This window comes from Pelophylax lessonae, assembly GCF_965119305.1.
Source record: "Pelophylax lessonae genome assembly, chromosome: 6".
In the NCBI taxonomy this organism is placed as follows: domain Eukaryota; kingdom Metazoa; phylum Chordata; class Amphibia; order Anura; family Ranidae; genus Pelophylax; species Pelophylax lessonae.
This window is the reverse complement of record NC_138773.1, coordinates 218,182,170-218,196,333: the sequence shown is the minus strand read 5'-3', so window position 1 is coordinate 218,196,333 and position 14,164 is coordinate 218,182,170. Positions and strand designations below refer to the sequence as shown.

Sequence of the window (14,164 nt, the reverse complement as noted above, 5' to 3'; positions counted from 1 at the left end):
AATATCTAATCTTGTTCCCAGTGCACTACATTGTGGCCTCATCATACAGACTGGCTCCCCAAGCTAATGTTTACAAAATAAAGAAAGCTTGCAGGGAACATGTCATTTTCTTGGCTTTATAAATGCAATTATTTCTGCAGCAGCTTCTATACACAGTACAGATGTGCCACTTTACAGGTAGGTAGGATAGTATTGAGGTATCAACAAATATACATTGACAATTTCAAATATAATGCAAGAATAAAATATGAACAGTGGTTAGGCTTATTCTATAATGTCTGGCCTAAATTTTCTTTAAATATTTTAAATAAATATTTATTTAAATACATTTATTTATATTTATAAATGTTTAAACATTTTCTTTAAATATATTTTTCTACAGTGTATTTAAAGCTAACCTTTCATCTATATTATACTGCTAACTTCATGGCATGGGAAATCGCGGCAGTGTATAGCCCTACTTTTTAACTTCCAGCCTATATTTTCTTTAACAGCAAAAAAATCTTAATCTATATTATATATTTATTGCTAACCCTTTATTTATATTATATATGTTAGTACTTTAAGTGAACAGTACATTATATTCATTAGTTAAGCCTACATCCCATATCTATTTGTTAAGTATGTGGTTTAAAAGCGCGTGGGACTTAATGGCCAAGACACTGCTTACTTCATGGCATCCTGGGAGTAAACAAAGCATGTAGGGTGGCATGTAGAATCTTCCAGTTCATTAGGCTAAATAATCTCTAGAGTCTAATTGGTGTATTTTCTAGGTTTAATTTACAGTGTAATGGTTGTTGTTACAGTCTCAAGACTCAAGATGCATCCTAATAACCCTTCTCACATACGAATCCATGTTTTCTAACCAGCAATCTAGCAAAAGGATGATTCTTTATTCTTTTGTTTTTCTTTTAGCTGCTGAAGGAATGGTGTGTCATCCTCTTTGTTCTGCTGCTGGTTGTTGGGGACCTGGGTCTGATCAGTGCCTGTCCTGCAAATATTTCAGTCGAGGTAAATCATGTGTCAGATCCTGCAACCTTCGCTCTGGGTAAGTAATGCTGAAACCAAATAGAGCTACGGTCATAGGTTAAGATGGCTATGTAATAAATTACCTGCATACAGTACTTAGAATCATGAGTAACACAATAGGGGAATTTACTAAAAGGGGAGCATGCAAAATCTGGTGCACTCTGCTCAGCTTCCAGGTTTTTTTTTTGTTAAAGCTTAATGGGTAGCTCCACTTTTGTGGGGGAAAAAATAGCAAATAAATAAAGAATATAGCGTATACAATTGTGACACAAGTCATATTGCAATTGAATGTTAAAAGAAAAAATACCTTTCCTTTTCAATCTGCAGCTGTTATAATTTTCTGAAAATGCAATGCAATATGGCTTCCTGGAGGTGTTCTGTACACAGAATGTGTACTGACCACACCCCAGAAACATCATTTCCTGCTTGTGTGATTGGCTCACTGATTTTCGCAGAAGTCTGCACTAAGATACAAATCAGATTTCAGGCCTCCCCTGCAACAAAAATTTCATTTTTGGTGAGATATTCCCAATATAAATACTTATAAAGGGATACAGGCCCAGCAGAGTTCCTCATTAGTGGTCTGCAGGTGCACAGCTGATTGACAATTATAAAAACACTCCCATTAGACTCACTTTCCCACATGGGCACAGAGAAACACAAAGGGATTTCTTCGGAATAACAAAAGGTAGAAATCTGCAACAAAGGTTGTTATAATCCTTGCAATGTACATAGATCACCCAGAGAGGAATGTTTTTTTCTCAACAAAAGTGGAGTTATGCTTTAATTGAATATACTTAAGTTAGAAGCTGATTGGCCACCATGCACAGTTGCACCAGATTCTGAGTGCTCCAGTCTTAGTCAATCTTCCCCAATGTATCTGCCCTGTTACATCCTTACACCCGAGAGATACTTTAGGCCTCTTGTTCACATCTTTCAGTACCCGGGTATGCAGATTACCAAGGAACTGAATAATCATTTTGAACCCATGGCACTGACTCACCAGTCCACATTCATGGCGCCTTATCCTCTGAACCATCTTGTCATTTAAATCTGAACTCCAGGCAGATATAACACACAAATTAAAGAAATTATCCTAATCTCCTAACTGCATCCTAAGTGATGTCAAACCTTGGCACCCCAGATGTTTTGGAACTACATTTCCCATGATGCTCAACTACACTGCAGAGTGCATAAGCATCATGGGAAATGTGGTTGCAAAACATCTGGGGTGCCAAGGTTCGCCATCACTGCGTTGGGTCATGAATTACCCTGATGAAGTCATCAATGAGGTAATATGTAGGGTGGAGTTGTTCTCCAAAAGCTTACTTACAAGCCTGGTGATCCAGTGGTGTAACCTAGGGATCCCCCTTTTTCGCCGCAGCGTACCCGGTGCTGCGCCACTGTCTTCTTTTGACATCACAGTGGGGGAGTGACTGCCTCTTCTGAGTTGTGCAACAGCTTTTTGATGATGTGCATGTGACCTGTGACATGAGTTTCCCAAGAGGTTGGGGGCAACACCCCTCAGGGGGTGTTTGAGGAGCATTGCCTAGCTCAACTTAAATGCCTGTGCAACATGTCCAAAGTGATCATCAATGTTGTAGGTGCATTGATGTGCAAACAAGGCTGCTTTAAAGTTCAACACCTGTGTGAAAGAGCGCTAGGGCTCCTTCACACAAGCTTCAGACTCTGAAGAGTGAGCCATGTTCATGTTGCTCTTCAGAGAACTTTTTAGAGCAGTGAGGAGGCATGGCATTGCCTCCTCGCCACCTGCTTTAGCACCTTAAACCCTGAACTAGAGCACCACAACCACATGCATGCATGCAGGGCGCTTGCAGAGAGGCCCCACTTTCTTGAATGGGGCATGTTTAGTGGGCACTAAGCCCACCTAAAAGTAGTACACTTTCTGCCATGGCCGAGAAGCAACGCATCACGGCCACAGCATATGTATATTTCCAGCCTATGCCTCTATAGCTAAAGAGCATAGTGGTTGGGGGGGACTCACCCCACAACTGCTAATGCGAATTAAAAATTTAAGTGACCAAATAACACAAGTTCATTGTTTGGGTTTACATACCCTTTAAGAGTAGAAGCCCTATTAAAATGGCAAATTGACCCTCAGCACATTTATAAAAAGTTAATATATCTTGGGTTGTCCAGCCACTAAATGGCCCACAACACCTTGCAGCTGTAAAATTGAGGGCATTGGTCATTCATATTCAAGTACAAATAACATTGTCTTATTCATTTTGTACAACCGTTGTACTAGCACCTATCAGTGAGGTCACACAAGGAGTTAAGATTTTAAATGTCAGCTTTTAACCCCTTTGTTAGAAGAAATCTTCCCTTGGCAGCTAATTCTGCAGATATGCTTTTATTGTTCATTATTAATTCTCCTCCCCAGCCCGTAGCACTGTGAACTTTAAGAAAACACCATCAATTTCTGTTTTTTCCTCCCACTCTATAGTAATAAACTGTCTTACAGAGTAATGAAATCTCCTTTCCTGAGAGATCATCTATTTTAATTACAGCAAATCATCGGCATTTCCTCCATTCTCCTCCCTTCTTTCTTCACCATCATCCTTGTCGCCTTATCTCTTTTCCCATGTTGTCCCGCCTGAATCTGCTCAGTGCCGGCAGTTTAGGTTTTCCATTCTCATCTCCTCTGTACTCCTCTCATTGTGATGCAGATGTGATTCATGTACAATTTTCTCCTGGCAGTACACTGATATCATCTTTATTTGATGCAGTGTTTAAAGTACTGGTCTGCTGTGGATGATTCAGGTGTTTGCAGAGTTTAAATTTTGGTTGAAGTGCATAAGGAAATATTTGTGAAATTTGTTTTCTTTTACAGTGGTAAAAGAAAAGAATTACATGGGACATTGCATCTACATTATATAAGACATGTTGTTTATTAGCCAAAAGTAGACCCTCCTCTTGGTTGTCACAGTCAACCTCTAAACAGCACACTTTGACCAGGTCATCCAGTTCTGCGTTTATTTAATGTTCATATATATGTGTGACCATGGCAGTGGGAGCTGCAAGGAATTGGCAGATACCAAGCACATGTTTTCCAGTGTGCAGGTTCCTTCATCCCCAACAAGTGCCAGATTGGGTTATAAAGGGTGTACAAATAAGCTAAGTTGTAAGAATTGGTCATTACCATATTTCAGTTATTTTCACTTCTGTTGCTCACCCAGGTTTGTTGCTAGGATTGCAAAAGAACCTCTTGGTAAACACCAAAGTCCAAAAAACACTTTAGCACTAAATCCAAGGGAAATCTTCTATCGCGCTTCATGCCACAATGCCCATCTAGGGTGCAGCCTTCCACTGACTGGGAAGTCTTCCAAAGGAACTGAAAAAAGCATACAGGAGGGCGAACCACCTTGTGCATTACCATTGATACGTTTTACTAAATCCACATAGACAAATAGATACTCACATGCCAGTAAAAAACATCATGCAAAACAGATCTGCTCAAGCTTGAACGTAATATGACTCGTACTGGGAACAACTAGTTGGACATTTTGGAGGTCATGCCTCTTTCCTCAGTGCTAGCCCAACCTTACAATAAATGGCCTTATATATAATCACAGATCATGCAACCCCTCCTACAGGAATTCAGCATTTGGGCAGAGCCAAAACGAGTCTATCCAACCGATTAAAAAAATATATATACTGCTCAAAAAAATTAAAGGAACACTTTGAAAACACATCAGATCTTAATAAGAAAAAATATCATGCTGGATATCTATACTGATATGGACTGGCTAATATGATAGGAAGGAAAGGATGCCACATCCTTTGATTGAAATGAAAATTATCAACATACAGAGGGCTGAATTCAAAGACACCCCCAAAATCAAAGTGAAAAAATTATGCAGCAGGCTAGTCCATTTTGCTGAAATTTCATTCCAGCAACTCAAAATTGTCCTCAGTAGTTTGGATGGCCCCCACATGCTTGTATGCATGCCTGACAACATCAGGGCATGCACCTAATGAGAGGACGCATGGTGTCCTGGGGTATTTCCTCCCATATCTGGACCAGGGCATCACTGAGCTCCTAAACAGACTGAGGTGCAACCTGGCAGCGTTGAATGGACCAAATGTCCCAGAGGTGTTCTATTGGATTTAGGTCAGGCGAGCGTGGGGGCCATTCATTGGTATCAATTTCTTCATTCTCCAAGAACTGGCTGCATACTCTCGCCACATAAGGTCTGGCATTGTTGTGCACCAGGAGGAACCCATGTTCCGCTGCACCAGCATAGGGTTTGACAATGGGTCCAAGGATTTTATCTTGATTCCTAATGGCAATCAGGCTGCCATTGTATAGTCTGTAGAAGTCTGTGCATCCCTCCATGGATATGCCTCCACAGACCATCACTGGCCCACCACCAAACTGGTCGTGCTGAATGATGTTGCAGACAGCATAACATTCTCCACGGCTTCACCAGAACCTTTCACTTCTGTCACATGTGCTCAAGGTGAACTTGCTCTCATCTGTGAAAATCAGAGGGCTCCAGTGGTGGACCTGCCAATTCTGGCATTCAATGACAAATGCCCATAGAGCTCCCCGGTGCCGGGCAGTGAGCACAGGGCCCACTAGAGGACGTCTGGCCCTCAAGCCACCCTCATGAAGTCTGTTTCTGTGGCCTGCCGGAGGTCATTTTGTAGGGCTCTGGCAGTGCTCATCATGTTCCTCAGTGCAAAAAGGAACAGATACCAGTCATGCTGATGGGTTAAAGACCTTCTACATCCCTGTCCAGCTTAAATTAGTGCAGTAGTCTGGAGTATGAAATGTACAACATAGTGTATATAGTGCAGGGCTCAAGAGTATGTAATGAACAGAGTGCAGGAGTGCATAATGCATCAAACGCAGGGGTCAGAAGTGTGTAAGGCACAGATATCAAGGCTCAGGAGTGCATGACACAGAACACAGGGGCCAAGATTGAACAATTCACAGAACATTACATTCTGTGAATGCACAAGGGGAGAAGGCATGTGTATAAAGAACAGTATTGCTTCTGTTGATGAAAGCTGCATCTCTCATAGCCACAGCAAGCAAGTAGTACAGTAAAAGCTGTATAATACTGCATTCATTAAATTACAAATATTATACTGCAGAGCAGCAACTTTTTTTTTCACACCAAAATTGACAAAAACATCTCAACAAAACCTCAGTACAATAGTCAGTACAGACCTCCCCCCAAACACAGACTGTTCCCCTCAGTACAGTTGACCTTCCCAAAGTCCATTTACCATACCCCAAATTCAGTGAAGATTCACAGGGAGGGGAAGGAACATCAGAGTTGTGGAAGAGCTTTGGGGAGGCTTCCTTGACTCTATGGCTCCTTTCACACACTCCGTCCACTGGACGGAGTCCGTTTTTCTCAGCGGAGGATCGATCCACCGATCCCCTGCTGAGCAGGAGAATGACAGCTGTGTCTCCGCGCTGTGTGCGGAGACACAGCTGTCAGTTTCCCATGCATCTCTTTTGGGGAAATCGGATGGGAACGGACCGTCGGACCGTTCTCATCCGATCCGCTGGACGGGTGGAAAATAGGGTTTCCATCCGTCCAGATTTGATGGATCGGATCGGATCGGATGTCAGCGGATATGTCTCCACTGACATCCGATGCCCCATAGGAATGCATGGGGGGACCATTCAGATCCGCCAAAAAAAATGACAGGCGGATCTGAACGGTCCGCCTGTGTGAAAGGGAACTAAATGTTGCTGCAGTATCTGAGGTCCAAATAAGTCAGCGATTGTAGTGAAAGTGGCACTGCAGCTCCAAAACTTAAAGCGTAACTCCACTTTTGTTGAGAAAAAAACATTCCTCTCTGGGTGATCTATATACATTGCAGGGGTTATAACATCCTTTGTTGCACATCCCTACCTTTTGGTATTCTGAAAAAATCACTGTTTGTTCTTCTGTGCCTCTGTGTTGAGTGGGTCTAATGGGAGTGGTTTTATAATTATCAACCAGCTGTGCAGCACTAATGAGGAAATCTGCTGTACCTGTATCCCTTTAGACATGTTCCTATTGGAAGTATCTCACCAAAAAATGACATTTTTGTTGCAGGGGATGCCTGAAATCTGACTTGTATCTTAGGTAGACTTCTAGAAAAATGGGTGAGCCAATCACACAAGCAGGAAATGATGTTTCTGGGGTGTGGTCAGTACACATTCTGTGTACAGAACAACTCCAGGTAGCCATATTGCATTGTAGTTTCAGAAAATTACAGCGGCTGCAGATTGAAAAGGAAAAGTAATTTTTAATAACATTCAATTACAATATGACTTGTGTTGCAATTGTATGCGCTATATTATTTTCCTTTATTTGCTAATTTCTTTCGCCACAAAAGTGGATTTCCCCTTTAGGGAAATAAAACAAAACAGAAGTCAGGGGATTACAGCATTGGCGCCCTGGGGCAAACTGCAATAAACGCAGGGCGCACACTCTTGGGGGCCAGTGCTAGCAATGTCTTTGTGCTCACCTTTCCTCCCAATTTTGACTACTTTTGCCAGCTTTTACAGTACACTTTCTTGTACTAAATAAATGTTATCTACATATAATTAAAATAAAACTCTCTTTGCATATCTGTGATTATTTAAATCGGAACTTTATCCACAACAACTTGATAACAAATAATGTTCTTTAACAAGGATCATACATCCCACATTAATAATTATGCTACCAGAATTAGTGTGTGAGGTAAATTGCCTTTAGAATTGCTTCTGTTTGTTCTTGCTGGAGGCTGCCATTTTGCTGAAGCTCAGAGCCCCTGAACAGCAGTAAACCATAAAGCGAAACTAAATGTAATGGTTTTAAAAAACAGTTACATTCCTGGAATGCCAGGATTGCTAACTGTCACATTTGCTTGTGTCCTCAACCAAGCTGTCAAACCATCAAATGGCTGGTGTCATAACTGATCACATGTGCAGCACCCATGGCAGCTGCAGATCAAACAAAAGCAGCTTCCTTGGCTGTAAAGGATAGGAAGGTTTAATTCAGCTTGAAGGCTGTCAGCAGATCAGCCTCTACAAATTCGGCAGCGCCTAAAAATGCCTAAAAATGAAGTGCAACTGGGCATGTTCAGAGCAGGGTGAGACAGTGTGTTACTGAATTTTTAAACAGTATAGACACTTATTTTTAATGTTTTGTATAGCTATACTTGCAAAATGGACCAGCATAAAGTGATCTAGCAGGACTTAATTTTCGGACTAAAGTTCCACTTTAAACAAATTTACACTTAAAAGAAGAAAAAATGTTTTTTTTTTTCCATATACATACTTACCTAGGTGGATGCCGCATTGGTCCCATGCTGTATCTGTCCCCCCCGGCACCTCTGCATTGAGAACCGAGCGATTGAACACCGCCGATTGCTCAGTTCTGACAGCTCCCCTAACAGAGAGCTGCAGCTCTCCGCTCTGCCCCTTCCTCGCTCACTGGAGTGCTGAGATGTGGAGAGGCGGGGAGCGGCTGGCTCAGGCTCTCAGTGGCTCACTGTGAAGCTGAGCCGGGTGTCAGTCCAGGCACCTGGTGGATCCTCCCGTCCATTTTCGCAATGACACGGTGCCTGGACTGACTTTTGTGACGTCAGTAGAGAGCGGACTTCAGATTTTTTTCAAAATTTTATTTGAAACTTAAAGTCATTATCCTGCATTTGAACATGCTTTACCTTTTTACCCACTATAAACCTTAACAAAATGAAGGCAATGTGGTGTAAATGATTACAAGGCTATAGCTCAACTATTACCTTCCCCTTAAGAATAGAACATTGCTAAAGTGGCTCTAATGTCAGAAGGATTTTTTTTTTTACCTTAATGCATTCTCTGCATTTAGGTAAAAAAAAACTTTTGTATGCAGCTCCACCCTCAGCCCCCCTCACAGCCAGTGAGCAGATAGCGGGGGTGGGGCCGAGTCTCACTTTGTGTATCAATAGACACACAGAGTGTTGCATGCTATGGGGGCATTCAACAGGAGGGAGGAGCCAGGAGCGCTGACAGGGGACTCGAGAAGAAGAGGATAGGAGTTGTTTTGCCCAGAGCAGGTAAGTAAAACATGTTTGTTATTTAAGAAAAAAATAGGTTACCTGTCACTCAACAGTGTAGATCAAGTCCAGTAACAATGTTTGATTTCTGTATAGAAGGTAAAAGACATATTACTGTCAATGTATTTAAAAAGAGCAATGGCTTTAGTATATCCAGTGAAATAATAGAATTACAATAGTTTTTCATTATCTTGTCTGCAGAGATCCCCGGGAGTTTGTCAATGGTTCTGTCTGTCTCAACTGTGACAGCCAATGTGAGAAGATGGAAGGAGGTGTAGCTACATGTTATGGACCGGTAAGGGAGTTTAAAATAAATCTACTCATAAGAAAGCACGTAAATTAGGATGGGCAAACTTTAGGCCTTCAGCTTTTGTGGAACTACAAGTTTCATTATGCCTCTACCTGTCATGATTATGGCTGTCAGAGTCTTGCATGGGACTTGCGCTTCTGCAACAGCTGGAGGGCCAATGTTTGCCTACCCCTGCACTAATCTTTATTATTACATTTTTGTCTGATTCAGCATTTTATGAACATAGCCTTTATATATTTGCTCCCTATGTTCTGCAGCATGTTATACTCAAAATACAGGAATTCTTGCTTTGAATTTTGAAGAATGGAATAAGACTAGAAAACGAATATGTAATGCAATACCCAGGCCAATTCATGCAGAACATAACATGGAGTAAAATACATAAGCAGATGATGCCTTTAGTGAAAACTACATGTCAGATGGATCAATAGATCTGGAGATAGGGGCTGAAGTTATACACACTGTTTTGGCCAAAGTTTGAGTTTGGTCTTGCCCCTCCCGCCTATTAAAACTACCTATTGGTTGAACAAACCTCCTATTGTTTGGATAGCAGGCAGGGGCAGGATAAAGCTTTAGGAACATTTGAGACTTGCATACAGTTTCCATTGCCTATTCTAAATATGCTAAATATTCTCACTAAGCAGTGTCTGCCTATGCATAATTTTATGATATGCTACTTAGTTTGAAATGTCCAGGTTTTCTTACATTACAGTAAATTTTGAATATTGTTGATTAATCTATTAACATTGTATGTTGCATTAATTGATTTAAAAAATTCCCAGTACCAGTTCTTTGTAATAGAAGATCATATATGCTCGTCTCTCGAAAGGTTACCATCTTCTTCCTTTCCAGTGCTGCAGCTTTTGTTGAACTCTTCAGCATTCAAAACTTTCAGAAGTGTTGGGTCCCTGTGTCCCCTACTGTGTGCCTTGATTCCTTTCTTTAGCCTTTATGTTACTACTGTGCACGACACAGCAGTAATGTAGAGTTGGAGGATAGAGCCAAAACACCCAGCAGGGGACATAGCCATCTGAAACTCCCAGGAGTATTAAATGCAGAAGAGTCTTACAGGAACTGCACCACTGGCATGGAGGTAAGTGAGTAAATATATGTGATGCTAGAGAGGTCATTATAATATCTAGTCTATTACAGGGAACTGGCATTGGTGGATCCCACATGGTGGCTTACAAGTATCCTGAACACGACAATGACATATGTTGGTTTAAATGTTCTTTTATGAGCCTTAACATTTGTGTGACAATTTCAGGGGCCTGAGCACTGTGCGAAATGCTCTAATTTTAAAGATGGTCCCAACTGTGTGGAAAAATGTCCGGAAGGTCTTCAAGGAGCACACAGCTTCATTTTTAAATATGCTGATGAGGACAGAGAATGCCGTCCATGCCACCCAAACTGTACCGATGGGTAAGAGTTTACATTTTCCTGAAACAATACTAGATATACAGTATAACCAGCAAATAAACCCAACTCTAGCAAACTTTTTATCACAGGAAACTGATTTTCCCCAATCAATTTCAAGCTGGGAAAAAAGTTTTAGCTTCAATACTTTCACATTTTAGATTTCTTGTAGAACTTTAAAAGTATTCTAAAGGACCACATTTTACGCTCCTTGAGTAAGAAACTGGTGGTCAATGGACCAAAAACTTTGCATACTCTAATTTTGTTATTACTGGGACAGAAGAAGCCAGTTTGAAGGACTGCACTTTTCTGTACTGAAATTGCAAGAAAAGGGAATCTGATGTAAACAAACCTTAAGAGTGTTACTATTCAGTTGCTCCATCAGTATATGATATTTTAACTTTAAAATATGTTAAATGTGTATTTATATTTTCTCCTGTATTGGTATCAAAACTAGCATGTATATGTACACATTTACATAACAACATATTGATTTATTCTCAGTAAAAACTGTTAACCATGGATAAATGCAGCAGTTTCTTGCAAGGTTAAGCCTACCCGCACGGAGGCCACGGTTTTTAGTCTGCTTCTAATATTGCATGGATAATCCTATTCCTCCAGCATGAGCTGAATGATAAAACTGTGTTAACCTCAGACAAGTGTCTTACAAGAGTATTTCTCGTCCCTCTGCTCTCATTTACTGCCCCAGGACTATCTCTAGGAATGTAAGATCAGGTCCCGCAGGGGTTGAGCAATTTAAATAGGAATGTGCACCCACAGCAAAACACCGCTGTAATGTTCAGCAATTACAGGAGAACTAATAAAACATTGCTTAGCCGGTTTCTCACCTCGTTGCTGCAATTGGAGATAGAGGTCTCCCAAGCCCATCCGTGCCTTGCTTTGCATGATCTCAGCATTTTACTGGATGCAGCCATGTAATGTGTAGGGAAATCTAGAGATATTTTTACATTGTCCCTCTGGTGCTGACAGAAGTGTTTGGAAAATAATCCAGGTGTCGGAGCTACCACTCTGTTTATTTGCAGCCATGATGTATGTGTCATACATTTCAGAGCACAGCTAAGCAGAGTTAAATCCTTCATTAATAGGAAAGGGAGGTAGCTAGACAAGAGATAGAAAGCAATTAAATGAAATTGTTCTGTGCTTATGCTTCCTCCAAAGTTTCCAGACGCTAGTCTTCGAGTTATTCTCATAATGCAATGTTAATGCAACATCCTTTGATGCCTTATAGTCTTCAGGGGATTATCTGATAGCGTCAAAATACATTCCACTGTTTATCCTACACATGCAAGGCGGAAGCAGCCATTTGAGTGAATGTTCATTCTACTGAAATTTGACTTCAGCTTTTGAGTTACCAATAGCAACCAATAAGACTCCTTCTATTCTAGTTCATGTTATGCTGGATATACAGTCATCAGTTTTTCTAATTGACCATTTAATTTGATAAACTGTCTGTTATGTTGCTTTCCTTGACTTCCTCTTCCTGTGATGTTGGCACCCCCAATGTCTTGTATGGTATTCTTCATGGACAGGAAGTGAGGGAAAATCTCCCAAGTACAGTCACAGCCAGAAATAAAAACCTAAAAGAATATTAAATTGGAAGGCAAGTCAAACTAAGCTTAAATTGGAGCTTCACCCTAAAGGGGAAGTTCCTCTTTGTGTCCCCCATTACATTTTTTATTGGGGGAATGGGTACCTAGTTTTGATAAGTATCCACTCTCACTGCTGCTCAAACTGCCCGGGCCCCCCGCTCTTTGCCAACCAGACTTCTGGGCACGTCATAGGTCCCAGAAGGCTGTTGAACCATTCACGAAGTGCAGCCTGGCGCAGTGGAAAGCCAGCTGTTAAGCTGCAACGAGTCACAGCCAGTTTCTCACAGTAAATATGGTGGTGGCGGAGACTTGAAGACCAGCGGAGAACCGGCCCAGGTGAAGACAGCACTGAATCCCTGGACAGGTAAGGGTCCTCTTATTCAAAGTAAGCAGCTACAGTATTTGTAGCTGCTGATTTTTATTTTTTTTTCTAGGGTAAAGATCCACTGTAAATCTATTCCCACACCCATTCAAAACCTATTCTTTTACCCTGTAAATAGAAAGATGACTTTACCTACTTATTCTGAAGTTGCTCCGATCAGGTCACGTGATCACTCCAGCACCAGCTTCAGTGTAGAGGAGAGATTACTGACAACGACTGAAGAGCCTGGGCGATGACATCACCCATAGGCTTACTATGAGGCATCTGTTGTCGGCTGTCTCTCCTCTACACTGAAGCCAGCACTGGGACTTGCTCATGTGACCAGACCGGAACAACTTCAGAATAGGTAATGATAGACATCTTTCCTTTTTCAAGGTAGATAGAATAGGCATAGAATGTGGGTGGGAGTAGATTTAGGTTAGTTAGGTTTTGACCTGCCTTCCACTTTAAGTGTTCTCTAATCTATCCAAACTAAAAAAAAAGGCTGGACATAAGCTTTAATCAACTAGATGTCGAAAGTGTTTCATCACTTTAAAGCCAATAGGAAACTTTCCTGTGTCGATCCAATCACTTTAAATTACAAATGTTGATCAGAAACTGTTGATTGTCACTGTGAAGACAATAAATGTGTGCTTGGATTTATTAGTCTGTTCAACAGGGAACGATGCAAATAAAGTTTCCTTTGAGCTGAAATTTATTGATATTGATCGTATTCTAATTAGCACCAACAAGGTTTTTCCAGCAGGATGCAGTCCGACTTGAAAAAATTATTTACTTTCATTGATAATAGGTATAGTGCAGAGTGCAGGCATTGAAGAAGTTTTCAACCCCAGCAGCGGGTTATGGAAGCCATCTTTAACCATTTATTTGCCTCTGCCATATCTGTCAGCATGAATTCACGAAGGATCAAAGTTGAAAAACAAATCGGCTTTTTTTTTTTTGAGGAAATATGCAAAAACTTAGATAATGGAGTTGCTGTGGATATAGTATACTTGGACTTTGCAAAAGCATATAGCTAATGAGTAAATGGATAAAAAACTGGATGGATAGAAAGCTGGCTAAAATATTGTATTCAAAAAATAGTAATTAATGATTCATACAGTGCCTTGCGAAAGTATTCGGCCCCCTTGAACTTTGCGACCTTTTGCCACATTTCAGGCTTCAAACATAAAGATATAAAACTGTAATTTTTTGTGAAGCATCAACAACAAGTGGGACACACTCATGAAGTGGAACAAAATTTATTGGATATTTTAAACTTTTTTAACAAATAAAAAACTGAAAAATTGGGCGTGCAAAATTATTCAGCCCCTTTACTTTCAGTGCAGCAAACTCTCTCCAGAAGTTCAGTGAGGATCTCTG

At 40.9% G+C, this 14,164-nt stretch overlaps 1 protein-coding gene across 2 annotated transcripts in view; it reads left to right on the top strand.

Moving 5' to 3' along the window:
• Positions 1-14,164, top strand: part of ERBB4 (erb-b2 receptor tyrosine kinase 4) — a 1,312,942-nt gene that overhangs the window by 976,697 nt on the left and 322,081 nt on the right. For both annotated transcript variants that reach the window (XM_082261897.1, XM_082261896.1), the window contains exons 13-15: positions 916-1,048; positions 9,286-9,379; positions 10,662-10,816. In XM_082261897.1, the coding sequence (XP_082118023.1) occupies positions 916-1,048; positions 9,286-9,379; positions 10,662-10,816 (382 nt within the window). The remainder of the gene's footprint in view (positions 1-915; positions 1,049-9,285; positions 9,380-10,661; positions 10,817-14,164) is intronic.